Raw genomic sequence first — 19,139 nt, forward strand, 5'->3', positions numbered from 1 at the left:
TGCTGGAGGAACTCAGCAGGCCAGGCAGCATCTGTGGAAAAAAGTACAGTTGATGTTTTGGGCCGAGACCCTTCGGCAGGACTGGAGAAAAAAAAAGCTGAGTAGATTTGAAAGTTGTGGGGAGGGGAGAGAAAAACACCAGGTGATGGGTGAAACCTGGAGAGGGAAGGATGAAGCAAAGAGCGAGGAAGTTGATTGGTGAAAGAGACAGAAGGCCATGGAAGAAAGAAAAAGGGGGGGAGGAGCACTAGAGGGAGGTGATTGGCAGGCAAGGAGATAAGGTGAGAGAGGGAACAGGGGATGGAAAATGGTGAAGGGGGGGGGGGGGCATTACCGGAAGTTTGAGAAATCGATGTTCATGCCATCAGGTTGGAGGCTACCCAAATGGTTGGCAGAGGGTAAGAAGCTGTTCTTGGTTCCTGAGTCACTGAGTGTGTGCCTTCAGGCTTCTGTAACTGCTTCCTGATGGTAACACCGAGAAGAGGGCGTGTCCTGGGGGTCCTTATTGATGGACGCCACCTTTCTGAGGTACCGCTCCTTGAAGATGTCTTGGATACTATGGAGCTATTACCCATGATGGAGCTGACTAATTTTACAACTCTCTGCACCTTACTTTGATCCTGTGCAGTAGCCCTCCCCATACCAGACAATGATGCAGCCAGTCAGAATGCTCTCCACAGTACACCTGTAGAAATTTTTGAGTTTTTGGTGACATTCCAAATCTCCTCAAACTCCTAATGAAATATAGCCACTGTCTTGCCTTCTTTACAGCTGCATCGATATGCCGCGACCAGGTTAGGTCTTCAGAACTTGAAACTGACACAAGAGTCTGAAGATGCTGGAAATTGGAGCAACCAATAATCTGCTTGATGAACTCAAGGGGTTGAGTAGCAATTGTGGGGGGAAGGAACTGTTGATATTTCGGATAGAAATCCTGCAGCAAGATTGCAAACTGGATTTACCAATGCACTTGTGATCCCCTCATCACTTCACGTTCACACAAAATAACTGACCATTTCTATTTAATGCAACCCATCCACCTTTGAAATTCACATCTTTATACCACAGCAAAATGATTGTGAAAAGTGCTTGTGTAAACAGTTGTGAAATGCCAAACAGCAGTCCACTTCCAGCAGGAGTCTGCCTTCGAGATTTGGGGCTGTGTACGTAGGAGTGTAAAGTGTATTTTCTATGCTTCCCATTTCCTAGGCTTGCCCAGATGGCTACATCAGTGCAGCTTCAAGTGTTGCCTGCAGGCCATGTCCAGCAGGATCCTCTTGTGATCCAAAGGAAGGAACTCTCGTTGCTTGTGATCCTGGGAGCTGGTCTCCAGAAGGAGTCCTCAGCTGTCTTCCTTGCATGGAGGGGTATATCTGCCCAGATGGGAACCTCCCACAGGTTGGTAATTCATGCCTATCAGAATTTGATACCTGAACCACAAAGTGTGCTTTTGATCACTACTATGGCTTCCAGAATTCTTTATTTCTTGTTTATATTTTAAAATCTATTGCAAAAAAAATCATTTTTACTTCCATAATGCTGGCATGAAATACTGATGCCATTATTTGCTTGATGCTGTTGTGCTCAGGGAAGGAAGTTTCGTCAAGTTCCTTCCAGTTCATTGCTATTGAGGCCGTTAACTGGCAATGAAGAGCAGTGCCCTGTTCTTCAGAATGATGGATTTCCAATTCTACATCAGTAAGCATCCCCTGAGGGTTATCAGCTGCCAAGGCAGCCTGGAACCTACTTTGTCACTCAACGTTTGTGAATCGACATTCTGAGTTCTGGGTTCATTGGGCTGTTACTTCCTAAAATATAGGAAGATTGGCACGTGACACAAGACATTGAAAATGATGTGACATAAAAGACTAAACAGCCATCAAAGAGAAAAGTCTACAGTAACAAATGCAATTTTAAATAGCTTTTTGCATTACATGGTTTGTTTTATTCTAAGAAGAGCAGTGTAGGTGCCATGAGGAAGAGATGCTTGTCCTGGGGAGAAAGGGGAGTTCACCTGGAATTGATAATGTTACACCAGAAGTTTCATTTGAATTTTAACCTTGTAAATTCTTTGCAGTATTCACAGTTTGAATTAATATTTTGCAGAAATGCCCTCCAGGATCGGAACCTAACTCTGACCACAGCAGTTGTGTGGACTGTCAGACTGGGTATTTCTCTAGGGAAAGTGATTTAAAGTGCTACCCATGCCCCACAGGTAAGGTAGACACTCCTTCATGGTCTACAAGGTGCAGCTTAGGTGAAGCTACTATTAGAGAACACTGACAGCTCTTCACCCGAGTCATTCCAGCTCTTCTTCAAATGTTTGCTGAATTTTTTTAATCTTTCTACCTTTTTCCAGACTCAACGACAAATTCTGTCCTGCTGTTATAAGATTCTCAAATGGAGCGCTTATTTGATAAAGATGAACTCTTAATCTCTCAGTCTACCTCATCATAGCCCTTGCACTTTAATTTGTCTATTTCCACTGCACCATCTCTAATACTTTATTCTACATTCTGTTTTGTTTTTTTCTTTTGTACTACCTTGATATACTTGTGTATGGAATAATCTGATGCATGCATGCAAACTGTACCTTGGTACACATGACAATAATAAACCAATTAGCAGCTACATCCATTCCTCCAAGTGAATCACAACATTGCCATGGTTTGGAGGCTTGTGTGCCTCAATGACCTGGAGAGTTATGTAGGCTGGAGTCAGGGTTTCATGCTTTGGCTCTTGGTAGGGTCACCCATGCCAAACAGGTCAAAGGGTAGAGGCCAGACTAAGAGTGGTCCACAGGTCCTCCAGGTTCAGGGGTTCAGCTTAGGTCTAACAACCCTGACTGGTCAAACAAAACTGTTACAGAAACAGCAATGAAGAATCCTTCTTCATCTGAGTGAGACGGTATTCCTGAGTCTCCACCCAGGACTTGCATGACTGACAGTAGTGAAAACTGAGAGGGAGCTACTGACATGATGAAGGAAGCCCTGAACACTGCCAGAGATGGAGGACCTTCATTGCTGCCCTAAACGCCAGCGGGGTAACGGGACATAGGTAAATTGCATCCAATGCTCACCTCAGTAAGTACACATGCCAAGTAACTCCCCTCCCAGTGGAAAACAGAGGGAATGGTCATGATATCATATTGGTGGCATAGTAGTGTAAAGGGTAGTGTGCTGCTACTGCTGCTGCATAGCTCGAGTGATCTGGGTCCAATCCTAACCCTGGGTGCTGACTGCATGGCGCTTAAAATGCTTCATAACTGCATAATTAGGAAAATAACCGGCAGCAATTCAGAAGCCAAAAGTATGACCTAAGAAGAAGGGTTTAAAGGAAAGGAGAGGTAGAAAGATTTAAGGAGAAAATAATGCAACTCAAGTATAAGGCAATGAAGTCTTGGCTTTCGGTGGTGGGGTGAAGATATTGTAGGACACCCATAACTCTGTAGGTGGCTGTAGAGACTGAATGTTGAGGTATTTGAACATGGAAACTAAGGCTTTAAAAGCAATGTGTTTCATTTTAGTCAAATTGCAAGCTGTATCAGAGTTCAGTTCCATGCTTAGGACACAAAAGCAACATGACCATTACTGGCATAGTTCTTTCAATACATTATTATTTGTTTCAGGCTTTCTCTGCCCAGTGCCAGGATTAATTTCACCTATTTTGTGTTCTGCGGGCACCTATCAGCCAGAGCCAGGTGGGTCACATTGTATACCATGCCCTGCTGGAAGTGATTGCACCAACCCTTCAATAGCAGTTCCCTGCCCTCCCGGAACATACAGTGTTAAAGGAGGAACTGGCTGTTTACCTTGTGCTGCAGGTGTGCTGATAATCTATTGAGATTTGTTTTATTTTGCCCACTGTTCTTGTTTTATTCTATAAAAAAATGTATGATCATAATGTTTTGCCTCAAGGTTTCTACAATGACAAGTCAAGTGCTTCCAACTGCATCAAATGTCCTGCTGGCTCATTCTGTTCACCCACTGAAGCTATTGAATGTGAGCCAGGTTACTACAGTGAGGCTGGCATGACCAGCTGTCCAGCCTGTCCTGGTGGCTTCAGCTGTAATCGTCTTCAGCAACCAAAGCCCTGTGGGCTTGGCAAGTTTGCTCTGAATGGAAGCATCAGCTGTGAAGATTGTCCAAGAGGTAGGAGAATATGTGTAGTCACCGTTATTTGAGAATTGAAGATCACTTACAGTGGTGAGGAAAACAAGGGACTCTCAGCCTCCTGTAAAATTACTAAATGACCCTGACAGGCAGTGACTCTGGACCTGAGTGCCACTGGTAACACCAGCATTTATTGCCCATCCTTAATTGTCCTTGAGAAGATGGAGGTTAGCTGCCTTCTTAATCTGCTACCGTTCAATTTACTTTTGTGACTATGTTCCAAATATACATCCCCCCCCCAAAGAAAATCATTTTCCATGGTTTTGAGGCAGTATTCTTCAAAGCTACAATCTGGGCACCCAGAGTTACCAATCCTCTCATGTTGGCAGACATCTATAAGAATTATAGATACAAGTCCCGGGCAATACAGAAATAAATCAAGGAGCAAGGTGACATGTATAAAAATATCTTTCTCTTCGTTTTCTTTAAGTGTTTTTATTCATTATATGTAAGGATGTGGAGGTGTGAGACAAGGCTGCAACAGTGGATGGGGCAGGAAGCATGTGTTGGCAACCTAAATTCATTGCAAGAAAAAAATCGCTTCCTTTTGTAGTGAAGTTCAGGGAAATTACTGTCTGTGGGCTGGTAGCAGTTCTCCTCCCCAGACTGTTTGTATACCCCCATTTCTTGCTATTTTGGGCATGTAAACAGATCTTGACCATCATTGACTTCCCATCAGCATCAATGACACTGAAAGAATGCAGCTCATTCACTTTAACAATAGACGAGCATGAGAAAAGGGAAAGCATACAAGCCTGAAATCCTAGAACACGTCTCTCTTGGGTATCCAATACAGCCAAGTGGAGGATCATTTCTGTAATGTAGAAACTAGTAATTAATTAATAATAATTTCTAAACCTTTGTCTCTGAAGGTCATCCATTTGTATTTTCTCTGAAATTTTAATTGCAATAATTAATTTATAGGATAATTAGTTTGTGATCAATTGGCTATGAAGCACAGTGGAGCTAGTGGCAAGATGATATGATGGCCAACTGTGAAACCAAACGGGCACAGTGAGAGTTCTGCTGCAGAGTAGAGCATTTGCACTGATTATGAGCCTGTAAGGTCAACCAATGTTATTATAGCATCTTTATGGAACCAGAGAGAAAATACCCTACAGTTCTTCTCTCTTCTCAGAAGTTCGCAAAACCCTCTAGGTTGATTACCTTCCTTTGATAAACTCAAATCCTGCTCTAATATGTTCTTCTTCATCATTTATTTCAGATCATTTCATATGTATTCTGTCCATTGCAGTAAGTGGCACATTTCCCCAGAGGACCTTGTGTACAGGGTCCAGGGTCTACTGAAAATCATTTAAAGTGAAAAGTGTATCACCACTTCCAGAATATTCCTTCTCACCAATTTTATTTCATTAGAAACTTTGCTTCATGTCTTTATTCAGTTATTGTCCTTCCATATAGTCTTCACGCGTTTTTCTGATCCACAGATTCAACTTCTACTCCTCACAGAAACTTCCTGTTTCCCTCCCCAGATGATCTTCTGCTTCTCTCTCCCAACGATTCCACCTCCAGCTGTGTCAGAAGATTACTGTGTGGCCAGTCCTTATATGTGAGTCTAGATTGACTCAACAATGAGGCTAACCATTTCAGGACTTCTTAGGAGAGTTTAATGGACACCTCACCTTGAGGGTCGATTGAAATAGAGAACAATGCTTTTACTCTCTAAACCTTAAGAATTGTGCAAACATTTTAACTAATGTATATCATCAAAATTTTAGAGTCTATTATTATTATTCCACTCCCTTGAGAAGATTTCCCAAAATGCTAAGATTCTTGCTCTTTTGTTAAGGATTAAATATTAGTGTTATTTGTCACATGTACTTTGAAACATTTGGCAGGATGGAGATTCATCTCTACCAAAGGAGGTGTAAGGCACTCCTTCCCTCTGCTAACCTGCAGACAACCCTTGGGCAAGGTGTAGTATTTGCTTAGCCCCTCAATCAGGATCACATGAAGCCATGGGAGCAGGTGGTGGATGGTCGTATGAACAGCCGGTGCATTTCACAGATCCTTGTTATGCGACCACAGACCACAGGCAGACAATCTCTGAAGTGTATTGCTAATGGCTGGGCTCACCCATCTTGTTAAGACTCTGCCCAGAAAAAGGCAAAGACAGGCCACTTCTGCAGAACATTTGCCGAGAACAATCATGGTCATGAGACCATGATCGCCTATGTCATACGACACAGCACATAATGATGATGACATTGAAACATATTGCAAAATGTGTCAAATCAAATCAAATCAGCATTGGTTATGCTGGAGACAGCTCACAAATGTGTTACCATGCTTCTGGTGCCAATATAGCGTGCTCACAACTTGCTAACCCTAACTATATGTCTTTGGAATGTGGCAGGTAACCAGAAAACCCAGAGGAAACCCATGCGGTCACAGGGAGAACATATAAACTCCTTACAGACAGCTGCATGAATTGAACTCTGACTGGTGATCGCTGGCGCTGTAAATTGATAGTGCTAACAACTATGCCCCTTGCTACTATGCCACCCTGCTGACCTTTCATTACAGTCTTTGAAGAGTCCCACATTTATTGCCATCCCAATTTAATTTTGAGATGGCTTTGGGACTTGCTCCTTGTGACAGCCCTGGCACTGAAGGTTACTGTTGCATGTTACTATTAAGGTGCTCTCAGAAAGACAAACTGCGAATCATTTTCGATATGCATTCAATTTCTGTAAACAAAATAAACAATGAAAACGAGCTCCTGTATTTAGTCTAGTGCTTTGGTTTTTGAATTTGCTACGTGCAATGTTCTATTCATGAGTGCCAGCTTTCAAGCTGAAATCTAAATTAAACTGAGCCCTACAAAATCTATTTGCATTCACAGTACCTTCAATAACATGAAGGTCCATGTTATTAAATATCTGAATCCTTGACATCATCGTGAGGAATGTGTTCAGTACTTGGCATGAATCCACTTCTTGCTTGATTCATTTTGACAGCCATTGGTCCTGCGAAGCTCATAGCTCTTTTTAATTTCAATGTTTTTCCCATTGTTTTGAAACCTGTGTTTTAAATATATGGTTTCTGAACTCAAGTCTTACAAATGTATGTTAGCTTAAATCAGAAAGAAATATTTGGCTTGATTTCAGTAAAAGAAAACTGCTCTGTACAATGCGTTTTATTTCTCTTTGTTGCCTCTACCCTCCATACAGGTCACCAATGTCCCTATGAAGCAACAATTGAGCCCATCCCATGTCCTCTTGGATACTATGCCAATAGACGCGGGCAGGCTGCGTGTAAGAGATGTGAGCCTGGAAGCTACTGTGAAAACCCATCAAGTGACCCAGTGCTCTGTCCAGTTGGGAAACGCTGTGAGACTGCAGGGCTTACAGCTGCTCAGAGCTGTCCTTTCGGAACATATACAGATGCAGAGGGCAGCACACAGTGTCAGTCATGCCCAGCAGGTTTGTGGCAGCAGCAGATATAAACTGATAGCAGTGGAGAGTCACTGAACGCAAGGCACCAGTTTAATGCAGTCTTTTCCTCCTCTCAGTCATTCCATTTCAGGTCATTCTTCTTCAAGATGAGTGAATTATGACAGTCTTTAACATTATGTAAAATTGGAGAAAACTTTGCAGCATAATAATAATTAATTTGATTCAAAAAGTCACCATTTTCTCTCTACAAGACACTTCCGTGCTATGTCATCATGCAGAATGAATTATTATTATATCATTGAATTGTTATGGTACCCAAGGATGCCATTCAGCTTACTGAGTCTACTCCAGCTCCTGGTAGAGCAATTCAATCAATTCACTCAATTACCACAGAAATTATGTGCCTTTAGTGTCTATCCTTACGGTCAGTGGCCACTTCATTATGTACCTCCTGTACCTAAAAAAGTGGCCACTGAGTGTATGTTTGTGGTCTTCTGGTGCTGTAGCCCATCCACTTCAATGCCTGCATCCTCTTCCACACAACACTGTTGTAACATCTGGTTATTTGAGTTACCATTGCCTTCCTGTCAACTTGAGCCAGCCTGGCCATTCTCCTCTGACCTCAGTAATAGAACTGCCATTCACTAAATTTTTTTTTTGCACCATTCTCTGTAAACTCTAGAGACTGTTATGTGTGAAAATCTCAGGAGATCAGCAGCTTCTGAGATACTCAAACCACCCCGTCTGACACCAACAGTCATTCTACATTCAAAATCCTTCAGAATCACATTTCTTCCCCATTCTGATGTTTGGTCTCGACAACAACTGAACTTCTTGACCATGTCTGAATGCTTTCATTCATTCAGTTGCTGCCACATGATTGGCTGATTAGATATTTGCATTAACGAGCAGATGTACATGTGTACCTAATAAAGTGGCCACTGAGCGTGTGTACATTCTTTTCTCCTTATTTACATGTTCAGCTTTCCTGTAAGTGCTTCCACACAATTTACATTAAATATTCCTTGTGGTAGAGAATTCTATTCTCTCCAATTCCTAAGAAAAATGTTTCTCCCTAATTCCTTATTGAATCGATTCTGCTTATTGACTGCTTTATATTAACAACCCAGGTTTTACATTTAGAAATTCCCTTTTTACATCTAAATGCGAAAAATAAACTATCAGTTCTCCTTGCTTCTTCAGTTTTCTTTTTGATAGATGAAAGTTAGTTTATTGTTATCCTTGTAAATCTGGTTTGTTCTTTCTCTTCATCTAACATGCAACATGGAAACCACAAATGTTTGCAATTCACCAAGTGTGGTCTAGCCAAAGTTGCTTGTAAATTTAACATAGTTTGCCTTGATGTAGCACCTTAAAAATACAGAATATTTCAAGTTAAAGGTAGATATTTGAGACTGGGGCATGGGGCATGGTATTAGAAAAGGTAACTGAAAGCAATATTTTTAAAAAGAGAAGGATTGAGAGATTTACTTTTCCAAAAGAGGTAGAGGCAATGAGTTCCAGTGGGTACAGTTAGTCAAAGGAAAGAAGTCTGCAGGAAACTATGAGAGCTCCTGAGGTTTAGGATTTGGAGGGAGTTAAGGGATAATGGGACAAGTGTTGCTTGGCATAAATGGGCTCTCTGTGTAAATTGTCACATTGGGCAGCTGTATTTCAGGTTCATTCGAGTCTGCAGAAGGAAGCAGTAGAAAGGTCATCAAGGCAAGAACTAGAATGTATTTAAGGTGTGAACATTGTATGGAAAGTGTGGCCAAGTGGTTAGGCGTGTGTGTTCTTGAGCAAGGCACTTAATCACACAATGCTCCAGTCTACCCAGCTGAAAAATGGGTACTGGCAAAAAATGCTGGGGGTCAACCTCGCGATAAACTGGCGTCCTATCCGGGGGGGGGGGGGGGGGAGTCTCATACTCTCAGTCGCTTCACGCCACAGAAGCCAGCATAAGCACCGGCTTGATGAGCCACAAAGGCTCAGGACAGTGGGAAAATAACAGAGATGGGTAGAGGCTAGGCGAGATTTTACTAAGCAAAAAATGGGATACACAAAAAAATGCTAGAGGAACTCAACAAATCAGGCAGCATCTATAGAGAGGAGTAAAGAGTCGACGTTTCAAGCTGAGACCCTTCATGAGGACTCTCTTTATTCCTCTCAGATGCTACCTGACCCGCTGGGTTCCTCCCTCATTTTGTGTGTTATTCTGGATTTCCAGCATCTGCAAAATCTCTTGTGTTTAAGAAAGATGAGTGCTGTCTATCTATAATGGAAGAGATGGGGAGTATACTTTATATCAATGTAGCCTTCAAAACCAATGAGTGATACTAGAGCCAGATACTATCGTGATTAAACAGCTTCCCCATCAACCACTGTCAGTAAGTGACCAATTAATTTTATGCAGGCAGCATATATGTAATTATCCTCCACACTGCATTTTTCTGTAAAAATTGCCCCACTTTTATTGGCAGAAGAGGTTGAAGTTTCTCTTTTCTCTGATTTCTTAAACTGCTGAGAAAATTTATTTTGTTTACTCCAACCCATTTTATTTGAACTTTGAACTGATTCAAGCTGTGAATTGGAGCAAACAAAATAAATTTTTACCTCATTAAAGTTTTCAGGGCCTTGCTGTGAGGAAATTGACTACTGTATTGTTTGCATAATAATAACTATCTTTAAGAGGTACTTCACTGGCCATGATGTCTTGAGGGCATGATGAGTCATAGTAAAGCATGCTCTGCCCTTTATTAAAGAAATTCAACAAGTGACAAGATTATCAGTTTCCATTTCGTGTTAAGTAGTTCCTGGATAATTTTATAAACCATTAAGAAACAGGTTAACCTTAACTTGGCACTGGATGCAACACGACTGTAGTAGATGTGATACTCAGGCAATGTGCAATTACTTATTACAAGTGGTTTCATGGCTTTTGCCTGACAGTGCTTTGACTAACCTGCATTTGAATTGCATAAAATGGGATGCAAATTCAAAACCACTTTGCATCAATGTAAATTGTCTAGCGTAAGTGGTTTATTAATTGAAATATGATTTTAAATTTAGGCAGTTATCTGAATGAAAAGAAAACCTCTTCCCCTTTAAGTCCATCAAATTTGTCTGCAAATTCACAGAGCTCTAGGGCATTCCTGTTCTAATTTTCACCTGCTCAGTGTTTCTACTCCCCAAGGCAAAGACTTCTTTGATATGATGGAAAAGGATTTTTGCATTCACAAACTCTGCTGGCAATTCAAATCTAAAGAACAAGATGCAGCATGACCCAGGATTTTTGAAACACTATGCTCATGCATGATTTTATCCGGACCTTCTTTAGTGCACCAAACCCACAGGTCCCCTGAATATCCATGCTATGTAATTTTTTGATTTGAAGGATTAAATTGTATTTTCTGTCTGCGTTGTTTAAATATGCACAAGTTATACTCACAGCCAATACATTTCGGCTTTCTTTATTAAGAATGAAAAATGAAATGGATATTTATCTTACATTTCAAACATTGACTAATTTAGAAAAATGTTTACACTAAACAGCTTGGTATGTAGTGGTGCAGGTGTGAATATATTAAGATGATGAAATATTCTAATAATCTGTGAAACTAATGCCAAGAAGCATTTTGATATCACAATAACCCCATTTTCTGAAGGGTTTATTTTTGTATATTCTGTTGTGAAGAAGGCTTTGCCAATAAAGCTCAAGATGTTGCAGTAAAGCAATTTAAAATTTAGTAGGGAACAAGGAAATTGAATGTTGTTCCTGAATTCAGTTGTACATTTTATTTAAAAGCAGATGCTCTAACTCTATCTTTCTGGCCTCCTGCGTATGAGCCTTTATAACTGCATGGAAGACCAGTAATAAACAGCATGAATGTTTTATAAATCATTTTATTTTATGAAACATGAAAGACATAACATTTATAATTTATGACATTGCAGGGGATGCTCCTCTAGTACAATGAAGAGATACAAGTGTTCAAATTATTTCTGGTGCTTTGATTGACTGGTAACGTAACAATGCAGCATAAGTTGACGAAGCTTGGCAAATAATTGTAACTTATTGCATGTCAATCATAAAATAATGGGGCAAACTTTCACTTGGTGCCCAGATGTGAAATTAGCATTGTAGATTGTCCAGCTGTCATGGAAGTCAGCCCATTTCTATTTTCACACTTGGGACTATTTCTGAAACAGGCAGCTGTTTGACAACCACTGGGCAAAAACATCCATCCAACTAACTTAGACCTGTCTTGGCCCTTCACTCATATAATGACAGGCTAAAGGGAGTTTGTTTTTTTAGCTCAGTGGTTTGATAAAGGGAAAAGGAAACCACAGCAGAGATGCCGGCATGGAACAAGTGTCCCCATTCAATTGATACTATTCCCTGGCCCTTTTCAAATGTACGATTTGTGGCATCTCTACAAGGATTTGACTTTGCATTGATGCAAACCATACTTCATCAATCAGGTAAAATTTCATCAAATATGACCCAGGGAAGGTGGTAAGCTTATAAGAATTAATACTTAATAGAGCATTCAGAGTTTGGAAAACATTTTAACTCAATAATAACCGCAATGACACTTTGTTAATATTAACATAGTCATAGGGCTCTACTTATACGTAAGCAGGAGGCAGTGCAGAATTTGCAGTATAATCTGGGTCCAGTATTCTTAATTTGATAGCCTGTCTCATTCCAATACAGAACCCATGTTTTAGAGGCCCTATATATGTACTATAAGCTGTTAAATCACGAGAGTTTGCCCCAAGGTCTCCTCACCTCAACCTGCTGAAGGTAGTTAACAGTTTGGAAACAAACAGTATTCCAGGGCTAAGAACACAAGAAATTCTGCAGATGCTGGAAATCCAGGGTGACACACACAAAATGCCAGAGGGTATCAGCATGTTGAGGGCATCAGCCTGAAACATCGACTCTTTATTCCTTTCCATAGATGCTGCCTGACCTGCTGAGTTTCTCCAGCAGTTTGTGTGTGTTACTCTGTGTTCCAGACAGAGTTAATGGCACCAGACAACTTTGGGGCAAGTTTCCATTTCTCCATGCTCTCTCCCTTGCTCGGCTAATTCTGATGCCTTGAAAAAAAATTATTTTTGAAATGGCCTGCACACAAAAGGAGATTAACAAGGAGCAGATTTATTGGAGAGAATATTTTCTTGCAAACTATTAAAAATCTTCATACCTAAAATGGCTCTTAACAAATTTGTAAATGGCAAATTGTTGGTAGCTTTTACCAGATCTAGGAAACTTCTGATGAAGAATCGTCAGAACAAGATTTATAAAATGCCAGCTTATGAGGATGTACAACATCCACAGCCGTCGATGACTAGGAGCTAAATTCACTTACATCTGACCTACCTGCAGCTAACAATCGACAAAAAATTCCTCAATATCTTATGAGGACCGATTGATGGTGCTGGGCTGGGCCTTCACTCACTGGAATTTAGAAGAGAGAGGCATCCCATTGAAACCTATCAAATGTTGAAAGGCTCAGATAGAGTGGATGTGGAGAAAGTATTTCCTATGGTGGGGAAGACCAGGACCAGAGGAATAGAGGGACGTCACTTTAGAACAGAAATGAGGAGGAATTTCTTTAGCCAGTGGGGGGGTGAATCTGTGGAATTTGTTGCCACAGGCGGTTGTGGAGGCCATAATGCTTAAGGCGGAGGTTAATAGGTTCTTGATTTGTTAGTGTGTGAAATGTTCTGGGGAGAAGGCAGAAGACTGGGGTTGAGAGGAAAAACGAATTAGCCATGATGAAATGGTGGAGCAGACTTGATGGGCTGAATAGCCCATTTCTGCTCCTATGTCTTATTTGTTGTACTTTACAAGCCATGAATTAGACGCTGCACTTACAAATGAACTAAAGCAATTGAGTTAAATCTGCAATAGGTCTTTAATTATTGGGATTAAAAGGCCTCACCCTAGGTGCTCTATGCTTCAGGTTTCAACTGTGCTGCGTCTGGCTTGCCTCCTGAACCCTGTGAACAAGGAACATTCAGTCTCTTGGGGGAAACTTATTGCCAACCTTGCCCACTTGGCACCTATTCCAATTGTACTGGAGGCTCTGTATGCCATGTCTGTCCACCAGGATTTGCCTGCCATCAACCAGCTTCAGACCCTGTGCCCTGCACCAAGGGATCTTTCAGGTCAGTAATGCACGTCTTTTACATCACATCACTGTCTGTGGAACATTGCTCTGCAATCAACTACCATGTGACCTACTTCACAGCCCTGACTATAAGAAATTACTTAATTGCCCGTAAAGCCCCTTGAGACATGTTAAGGTGTAAACGAAATACAAATATTTTGTCCTTTTGCTCTCACTTCCCCTCTTCCTTTTCTGTAGATGTCTTTAAAGTGGTTCAGAAACCTGTCTGAATAATAAGTCTTGATTAAGGATTATCTGAGAGGCAAAACTGGAATGTATTTGTCATGAATATTAAGAAAGTTTTTTTAATCGCGATGGTTTTTCACCACTGTCTTGAAGGCTCAGATCCAGCATGGAGAAACTAATCTCCATTGACTGTGATGGTTTCCATGTAAAATAAATCACAGTTACCTCAGCAGCTTCAGATTGTTCACTCATTGAACACGTACTGCAGAGACTCTCACAAAAAGCATTCAATCCTCGTGATTTATAAAGTCACCCTTGCTGCTCTGCTTTACAACAGGCATTAAGCACTGTGGTAGTAAATGGCCAATTACAAATTCTGAGCTGTAATCATATCTTCCGTTCCTCTCTTTTACACAGTACCCCTGGATCTACATTCTGTACCTCATGTCCACCAGGCACTTACAATAATGGAGCCTATCCAGAGGGTTGCTTGTTCTGCCCTGCTGGCTTTGCCTGCCCAAACCCAAAGCAAGGTCAGTATTCCTTGAAAAAATAAGATGTTGTTTGACAAATTCAGTAGAAATGTGCACATTAAGGGTTTCTATTTTGTAAAATGTACAGTATTTAGAAAAACATATTGATGCATCAAATGTACTAAACCTTTAGAATCCAGAGTCTCTAAACCATCATTGGAGAAACTAAATGAGGTCACCTCAGTTTTCTATGTCATTTTATCAGGTCAGTTGCTGAATGATATGGACACAAGAGAACCCAGCTTGTGAATTTAATTGGTTTCTAGCAAGCCCATTAGAGAAATTTCAATTGGCCTCAGGACATCGACATTATGTAGGAAATATTTTCCCAGGTTGGGGAAGGGCCACATACACCACATGAGTGTGTGTGTGCTTGTGTGTTTTCGTGTTTTCATTCACACGCCTGAATATGAAATTTGAGTGATGAAAGTCATACCTATTTGTGATGCAACTCACCATTAGATGCTCTGACAAGCTCCAAATTTCAGACTACGCACAGATTCTGGAGTTCCCCCAGCCCAATAAGTTCAGGAGAGGTGGGTCAGGGAAAAAATTCCAGTGGGATTAAACAGCGAAGACCATCTGCCTGAACGTAATTCAAAATTTTGCAGACCTTCAAAACAATCTACTGTCTAATCCCTCAGAAAAATCAACTAATTTATGATTATCAAGTATAACGTGTAACAATTAAAATATTCAAGCCTGGTGAATAAAGCTAATATTCATTTTATGTGCACAGCCATATTAAAATCAATCATGACATAATAACCATATAAATGTCATAATAATTAGATAATATTACTTTTACCTTGACAATGACATTGCCCTTGCCGATTGATAGAAATGAGTCTTAGTATCGATCCAGTGGTAAATACCTCAAAAGCATGACTCATAGAGCCATCTAGTGATTAGAGCACATAATTACAAGTATTACTCAAAGGTTCAGAAGTTGCGTTTTATTTAATTGAGAGTGTAATTAACTGATTGGAAGTAGATGAAAATAAATATCTGACTTCTAACCTTACCAATCTACAGATGTGTCTTGGTGGCATTCACTTCAAAGATTTTTCCTGTGTTATTTTTTTGCCCATGCCTTTATTATAAAATCCTACCGGATAATTGTGATCATGGGATTATGTGTTCACAGAAATCAGAATCAGACATTTATTATCACTGACATATGTCATGATATTCAATATTTTGCATCAGCAGTACAGTGCAATACATAAGATATACTATAAATTATAATTAGAGCGATAGATATAAAATTCTCCAAGAGGCTTGCATGCTTGAATGGTCCAGACAGCTATGTTGGCTGGAGTCAGGGCTTTATGCTTTGTCTTGGTAGGGTCACCCATGCCAAAAAGGTCAAAGGGTAGAGGCCAGACTAAGAGTGGTCCACTGGTCCTCCAGGTTCAGGGGTTCAGCTCAGGGTAACAACCCTGACGGGAAAAACAAAATTGTTACGGAAACAGCAATGAAGAATTCTTCTGCGTCTGAGTACAACGCTATTCCTGAGTGCATGACTGACAGTAGTGAAAACCAAGAGGAAGTTACTGACTTGATGAAGGAAGCACTGAACACCGCCAGAGATGGAGGACCTTCATTGCTGCCCTAAACACCAGTGGTATAACAGCCAGTAATGGTAATAATAATATAAATTCAATAAACAGTGCATAAAGAGAATAAAAATAGTGAGGTAGTTCATAGGTTCATGGATTCTTTGTCTATTCAGAAATCTGATAATGGAGGGAGAAGAAGCTGTTCCTAAAACTACAAATCCAAAATATTATTTGATGTCTTCCACATTCTAATTCCACATCATTTTTCCAAATAAACTCAATTCGTAAACAGAAAAATGTATAAATAAATTCAGAGCCTCAGCAATTAAATCTTGTGATATTAATCCAATTGTTGTTAGGTTATTTGGGTTTTGAATAGAAAGCTAGTTTAGCTTTCTAAGTTCTAAGAAAGCTCTAGCTCTAAGTTTGCTGTCCAGTTAGCCTTTGTTGGTAAAACCTGTACAAAGCTGCCTGTAATGTCTGATACCCAATGTGAAAAACCAGAAGTTGCTGTCAGAGGCAGCTGCTCAACCAAAGGGGTGCAGTAGTAGAGCAAAATAACACCATCTGCTGGAGGACCTTAAAGGGTCAGACAGCATCTGAGGAAGAAAAAGGACGCTGACATTTTGGGCTGAGACCTCACATGATGGCTTTTACACAGAAATTACGGTAAAGTCAGAAAGTTAAATTAATTACCCATTTTATTGTGCTAGTGACAGTTGTAAAGGTTGTCCAGTGAGGAGCAACAGTTATCAACAATATTGGAAGCAATAATTAATTTTGAACAGTTCATCTGCCCATGAAAAATTAATTGTACAAGTATGTAGTTTCATTTTCCTATGAAGAAAATTATTTGATTAAAAAGATAAATTAGTAATTTAAATATGAATAAACATTGTCTATTTAAGTCTCTCCCTAAACCTAAAGTGAATGTCCTAACCTTTATGTAACTTCCTCCACAATGTTTAAATGTAACTAATATTTCTCATTTTATATTTACTGCATTGCCACCTGCTGGATGCCACAGGTCTTCTGTAGAAGGGGTTAACCTTAAGATGAGAGAATTCTGAAAAGATAAATTCTAATTTCCAGAGCCTATTGAAACATTGTGGCCAAATTTTGTGTAATCAAAGCTGATTACTTGTAAGGTACAAGTCTCGATGGAATAGAAGACCAAATTATTAAAAATTGTGCCCAGGGTTACCAAGGCTAAGGAAGAATTGGGATTCCTTTCTCAAGAAATAGCACTAAACAGTAAGGATTTAAGCTCACTCTGTGATCTCCTTATTTAGACCACACAAATTACTGTATAGAGTTTAAGTTGCCATATTATAAAAAAAATGGTGGTCACTTGAAAAGGTACATAGAAAATTTACAACAAATCAGAAATCTGAAGGTATACATATCAAGAAAGCATGGACAGACTTTGTGTTTTATTCTTTACATTCGTGATCATCTCTTTTCAATGGATGACTAGCTCTATCCAGCAAGATTTCAGAGTTCAACACAAAGGGACCTCTTCAAAATTTTAAGAGGATTTGCTGGAGTGATACATCAAAGAATTTTCCATGTGGTGGAAATAGCGTAACTAGACTGCATCAATATAAATGGTGGCCAAGAGATTCATTAGTATATTGTGAAGGAACTTGTGAAGAGCAAGAGGATAAGACGTGAGAGAATAGGACCAATCAAGTGTGACAGTGGAAAAGTATGTGTGGAACCAGAGGAGATAGTGGAGGTACTTAATGAATACTTTGCTTCAGTGTTAACTGTGGAAAAGGATCTTGGAGACTGTAGGGATGACTTGCAGTGGACTGAAAAGCTTGAGAATGTAGATATTAAGGAAGAGGATGTGCTGTAGCTTTTGGAAAGCATCAAGTTGGATGAGTCACTGGGACTGGATGGGATGTACCCCAGGCTACTGTGGGAAGTGAGGGAGGAGATTGCTGAGCCTCTGGCGATGATCTTTGCATCATCAATGAGGACGGGAGAGGTTCCAGAGGATTGGAGGGTTGCAGATGTTGTTCCCTTATTCAAGAAAGGGAGTAGGGATAGCCCAGGAAGTAATAGGCCAGTGAGTTTTACTTCAGTGGTTGGTAAAAATCCTGAGAGGAAGGATTTATGAACATTTAGAGAGGCATAATATGATTAGGAATAGTCAGCATGGCTTTGTCAAAGGCAGGTCATGCCTTATGAGCCTGATTGAATTTTTTGAGGATGTGACCGAACACATTGATGAAGAAAGAGCAGTAGATGTAGTGTATATGGATTTCAGCAAGGCATTTGATGAGGTACCCCATGCAAGGCTTATTGAGAAAGTAAGGAGGCATGGGATCCAGGGGACATTGCTTTGTGGATCCAGATTAGCTTGCCGACAGAAGGCAAAGAGTGGTTGTAGACGGGTCATATTCTGCATGGAGGCCAGTGACCAGCAGTGTGCCTCAGGGATCTGTTCTGGGACCCCTACTCTTTGTGATGTTTATAAATGACCTGGATGAGGAAGTGGAGGGATGGGTTAGTAAATTTGCTGATGACACAAAGGTTGGCGGTGTTGTGGATAGCATGCAAGGCCACAATTAATAGGATGCAAAACTGGGCTGAGAAGTGGTAGATGGAGTTCAACCCAGATAATTTGAGGTGGTTCAGTTTGGTAGATCAAATATGATGGTAGAATATAGCATTAATGGTAAGACTCTTGGCAGTGTGGAGGATCAGAGTGATCTTGGGGTCTGAGTCCATAGGATGCTAAAAGCTGCTACGCAGTTTGACTCTGTGATTAAGAAGGCTTACGGTACATTGGCTTTCATCAATCGTGGGATTGAGTTTAAGAGCCGAGGGGTAATGTTACAGCTATATAGGACCCTGGTCAGACCCCACTTGGAGTACTGTGCTCAATTCTGGTCGTCTCACTTGAGGAAGGATGTGGAAGCCATAGAAAGTGTGCAGAGGAGATTTACAAGGATGTTGCCTGGATTGGGGAGCATGCCTTACGAGAGTAAGTTGAGTGAACCCAGCCTTTTCTCCTTGGAGCAACGGAGGATGAGAGATGACCTGATAGAGGTGTACAAGATGATGAGAGGCATTGATT

At 40.6% G+C, this 19,139-nt stretch overlaps 1 protein-coding gene across 6 annotated transcripts in view; it reads left to right on the forward strand.

Annotated features, from left to right (window-relative positions):
• The window catches only part of LOC140716828 (uncharacterized), a 394,334-nt gene that overhangs the window by 6,561 nt on the left and 368,634 nt on the right, over positions 1-19,139 (forward strand). For all 6 annotated transcript variants that reach the window (XR_012096375.1, XM_073029773.1, XM_073029775.1 and 3 more), the window contains exons 4-10: positions 1,210-1,398; positions 2,107-2,215; positions 3,629-3,823; positions 3,918-4,151; positions 7,367-7,618; positions 13,564-13,768; positions 14,374-14,489. Coding sequence is in view for 5 of the 6 variants with exons in the window: in XM_073029773.1 (XP_072885874.1) it covers positions 1,210-1,398; positions 2,107-2,215; positions 3,629-3,823; positions 3,918-4,151; positions 7,367-7,618; positions 13,564-13,768; positions 14,374-14,489 (1,300 nt within the window). In the remaining variant the exon portion in view is untranslated. The remainder of the gene's footprint in view (positions 1-1,209; positions 1,399-2,106; positions 2,216-3,628; positions 3,824-3,917; positions 4,152-7,366; positions 7,619-13,563; positions 13,769-14,373; positions 14,490-19,139) is intronic.

This window comes from Hemitrygon akajei, chromosome 26 (genome assembly GCF_048418815.1).
Source record: "Hemitrygon akajei chromosome 26, sHemAka1.3, whole genome shotgun sequence".
NCBI lineage: Eukaryota > Metazoa > Chordata > Chondrichthyes > Myliobatiformes > Dasyatidae > Hemitrygon > Hemitrygon akajei.